Source organism: Teleopsis dalmanni, chromosome 1 (assembly GCF_002237135.1).
Source record: "Teleopsis dalmanni isolate 2A chromosome 1, ASM223713v2, whole genome shotgun sequence".
NCBI lineage: Eukaryota > Metazoa > Arthropoda > Insecta > Diptera > Diopsidae > Teleopsis > Teleopsis dalmanni.
In genome coordinates, this window is record NC_051846.1 from 228806705 (window position 1) to 228811679 (window position 4975).

At 29.5% G+C, this 4975-nt stretch overlaps 1 protein-coding gene and 1 long non-coding RNA gene across 2 annotated transcripts; both read right to left on the reverse strand.

Moving 5' to 3' along the window:
* Positions 1–6: 6 nt before the first annotated feature.
* On the reverse strand, positions 7–1709 carry LOC119667948 (adenosine deaminase 2-like; the record flags this gene model as incomplete). Its single annotated transcript, XM_038077301.1, has 3 exons — positions 1481–1709; positions 147–860; positions 7–78 (listed from the first exon to the last, which is right to left on the reverse strand). Coding segments are annotated over exons 1-3 (885 nt in total), but the record flags the coding sequence as incomplete, so codon positions are not given.
* A 2382-nt stretch (positions 1710–4091) lies between these two features.
* LOC119667949 lies at positions 4092–4804 on the reverse strand. Its single transcript, XR_005251450.1, has 3 exons — positions 4776–4804; positions 4670–4702; positions 4092–4146 (listed from the first exon to the last, which is right to left on the reverse strand). It is a non-coding gene; the product is annotated as an uncharacterized LOC119667949 (long non-coding RNA).
* Positions 4805–4975: the final 171 nt, after the last annotated feature.

A 4975-nucleotide genomic window follows, 5' to 3' on the forward strand; every position in this document is an offset into this window, starting at 1 on the left:
CATAAATTTATCTAAAGTATCCTTGTAAATTTTTACAGTATCTAATTCAGTGTATTTTTTACCATCCATATCATAAAGCTAAAAAAAAAAAAGAAAAATTGATTTTCAAAACTTTAAAGTATTGCACAATACTTTAACCGACTTACTTGAGGTAATGTTGTTCTAAATTCCAAATATTGCACACCATCTTCATTGAACTCTTTCAATGCATTATAGTAATAATCTCCCCAAACGGGTGCATACATCATCAAACCATCCAGTAAACCAAATATATTCATAAATGCCATCCACACCTCGTTAATATCTGTATATTTTTCAGTTGGATATAATGTGAAACGATCACTCAGATATTCATCCATTGCTTCTGCCCCATGCTTTTTGCGTACATTTGACAACAATTCCCAGTTGCAATCTTTAGCCACTTTATCCTTAGGTTTTTGTTTAGAAAATTTCAATGCAACTGCTTCACAACCATCACCAGCCATACAAGCCCACAAATTTTCACGATATGTCAGTTCGAGCAAATAATCTGTACTGCACAATGCAATATCATGTGCGTGTAATACTCCACCTTTCGGCATTATTGACATAAATTCAAATAAAGGTGACTCATGAATTTGGTCTAGAACACTAAAAAAATGCTGAGATGGACTGAACATATGTGGCGTAATTACTCCTTTTTCCAATTCTTGCATTTTGGCTGCCATTATAATTTCATTCGCTTCAAGTTCACGTTCAGTGAGCTCAAGATTGGCACCAAGTGCTCTTGATTTTTCAAAACAGAAGAATTGGTCGCGCAAGGAATTATATACTTCCGTTGAAGACCGTGAGAAGTGTTTGTTACATTTTACAATTTGATTCTAAAATTAGTATTACTTCTTTAATAAATAAGTGCATTTTATTCTAAGATTATATTAGAGTAATACAGAAGTTGTTCTTTGGTCTAATAAAATAAGATTTCTATCTTTTCATTTCCGTTCAAAAACTTCAGATTTTGTAAGCTTGTTTTACTAAAGAACATAAGTACTATAGCTCAGTTGCTATAATAACAACAATTAAATTATCACTGAGGTACTGTTCGCTATCTACTATTATATGAATTTTAAACAAAAAGTTATTACATTTAAATGGGGAATCTGCTTTGAATTACTATATAAGACTGCTTGAACATATAACCACGCATAGCTTCGATAACTATCGATCATTTTATAAGGGGTTTTACCCTACAGGCGCTCTTTTAATTTTAAAATGTTGTTCAGTTCAGCATGAATTTAATAATATATATTACTATATATCATGATTTACTTTTTCTAAAACTATTTTAACTGATGGGATCGCTACTGTGTGCTTATACATTTAATGCACGAAATATAGTAATACCAGGTATTTTTATACGACTTATGGCATCAAGATATACATGATGACTTAACACGTAACTTCTGGAACTCAAATACAGCTGCAGTAATAGTTTTTCGCTTACCTTTGAAAATGGAATTTGAATAAGATTTTTTTGAGCTACTCTCAAAGCATGCCAAATACGATTTTTGCTTAAATTCAATAAATTTGATAAGACACTCATTTTTCACTAAAATTTTTGAATTAATTTTTGGGAAATTAAAATTTTAATCAAATTTTTCAAGACAAAAATTAAATAGTTAGCGTTTTACTATTGCTGCTTGCATTTATTTTAGCCGTATTTATTTGTATATAATTTAGAGTTATTATTTATAAATAAAAAATTAAAATCACATTTTGATATTTCGTATTTAATATTATCATTTGTGTCAATAATTTTCGATGTTTGAACATTGCTGTAAAATTCAGCGCTTACTAGCTTTTAATATGAATTAAAATTTAATTCACTTAAATGACAAAATTAAAGTTACAAAATTAATATGAATAACCAGATATGCAATTATTATACTATGTTCAGACACACCTTAATTTCGCAAGTATCTTAATTTCATCTGCGTTTCAGCGAAATTAAGTTGTTTTTTCTATATAAAATTCAGTTTTATGGTTATAACGAAATTAAGAAAACTGGCCTTAATTTCATTGAAACGTAAGCTGAAATTAAGTCACATTTCTAATTGTTGTTGTTTGATTTATATGACGTCCAGACCTCCAATTGGAGTGCTGTCACCTTCATGGACGCATATCCACCTTAGTGGTTAGATGTTAATGTAATGAGTCATTTGTGAATAATCTTAATAAAGTATTACCAACTTAACGACTGAGTGACTTATACTACATTTACGCTGGCCCCAAATGTCTCATTTGTAATGAGTTTAAATTAGCCATCTTTAATGTTATACATGTTTTATTTAAATTATATAGGCTTGATCGTATATACTTCACACTTTTATAATAAAATTACACTACGTCTTCGCTACAATGTTTGAACAGTCAACAAAGTGTCATATTAGCGTAACAAAGGTATTTAGCACTAAGTACTGATCTTTTTTCGGGGACAGATTGTACATATTTAACGTGATTTCCTGTCATGAATGCTCAACATCACGCGTGCGGCCCCTTAACACAAGTGATTAATTAGCGTCCAATCAAAGCCCCAATGTGAAATAAGCCTTGCTCTATCCGCGGTAACCAATGAAGAAAAAAAAGAGATTCATGCAAGAGTACCAATAAAACTTCCACCTTGGTAAGATGCGAGGACTACTTACCGACCTCTGCTACAATTTGGGCTGCAGCACCCAGTTTAAAACGCACACCACGGCGAATGAATGACAAGCAAAACATTGTTCCCGCGTAAGTTTGGGTATCAACCAAACAGCCACTTAGAAGCCAACACCAATGGTCAGTACAGCCGAAGCTGCGGGCCACTGAACCCCGAAGTACCAGATAGCATAATCTTGCATAAGTGCCAGACTGGCACTCGGGGATTTTAGTCGCCTCTTACGACAGGCAATCCTAACCGTGGGAGTATTCTTTTCCCCTCTCTGCAGGGAAAGTAAATCGGAACAATGGGGCTTATAACATTATAGTTTTCTTTGTTCATAACTTAAAATCTACAAATCAGCTGTTCTTTGTTGACATTATAAAATGTAGCTGTATAAAAATAAAGTGTAAATGCTGTGATATGTGACTTTTAGTGATTTTCTTACAGTTTTTATAGCGACCCCCACTATTAACGTTATAGATATATCTTTTTAATAATTGGTCCAATGAATTCAGAACAACCACACAGTATTTAAATCATCTAATAAGATTTTTCTTAAAGACTATGATCATTTTATTTCAGAAGACACAAAAGAAATTTAATAATACCGTTCTAGCAGCGGTCACTAACTCATACCTTAGTCATTATTATAACATTTGTTTCAATTAAAGTCATTTGAATATCTTACAATATTTAAAAAAATCTTTGAGATTAAATTTTTAAGATTGAATTCCATAATATTTAAATCTTAAATTCAAATCTTTAAAATTGAAATCTTAAATTTATATCATTGATCTTTAAGCAAACCACAAGAGACTGATGCTTATCAATAATATAATAGAAAATAATATAATAATATATATAACAAAATAATAAAATAAATAAATAAATAAAAATTATTAATATTATGATTAAAACGGATATCAAAACCCAAATGTTCATTAAGTCAAAAAAGTTGTCAATTGCGTTCCCCCATTCAGCTTATACCTTAGCTAGATCACTTATCTCTGAACCACAGTGTTTAAATCATTAAATTTAGACAATATTTACATAAATTTACCGCATTCCTATATAATGCTATAATATATGATGTAAAAAATAATTAAATGGAATAGTAAAATAAATAAAAAACAATATTATATATAAGAAAATTGAGTAAGCTTTATATCAGTGTTTATATCATAAACATATCCAGGAAGTGTGTCTACATTTTGTATTATTAAAACTGTGTTGTGTATTAACCGACACATCGACTTGTGAAACCTGCAGCTATATATTATATATCATTATATATTACATATTATTACTTCTCTTAATATTTTAGACTAAATATGGTAAGTTAATTAATGAAGGAAACAATATGTCCATATAGTATAAATGACAATAGTAATACTTACTTGCACTTCTGTGCATGCTTGAGGTCTTGGTTGTGGTCTTCGTGGATAGTATGAAGGAACTGGTGCAGCAACCTTTCAAAATACACTTTTTTATTGTAAACGCATTAAAATATATATATCAGTTTGTTTACAGGTGAAACATATTGCAAAAAAGTTTAAAATACGCTAAACTTCTTCAAAACGTTTTTTAAAATCGATTGACATTCAAATATCCAAAACATAAAACAGACATAAAAGTTCGTAAATCAACGTAAAGTGGTCTTTTGCCTTAGGTTGCCTAAAGGTTACTACCTATCTGTAGACCTTAAAATTATGCTATAGGCATTCTGAAGCTCACCACTAAACAAATTATGCAAGATATAAGTATATAGGGGAAATGGAGGTATGAATGTAATACTTTAATTTAAAACGACGTACTTCCATATGAAAATATATACTGACTAAAGTGCAATATTGTCGAAATTAATATAGAACTCTCATATACAACTATATACCAACTAAAGTCACATCTTGTTTTTTAAATTGATCTTATTTTATCAGACATCGTATAAAATTATTGAGTATTGAGTTACATTTAATTTAAATTTAAATTTACCTGTTCACACCAACTGCAATTATCTTTTGAAGGCTAAAAAGTTTAAAAATTATGTGAAGTGAACTGTAATAGTCAAATTTTAATTTTTATATATATAATTTGTTACCTCAGAAAAGGACATATAATTCCATGGCTAAAAATTAGAGATATTTTACATAAGATATATATTCATTAAAATAAAACTCTTCATTATTGTATAAAGCATAACAGTATATATCAAAATATTTTATTAGGAATGTAAATGCAAAATACTTTTAACATTAAATGTCATATATCTTTAGTCGTTGATAGAATATTGACTACGAT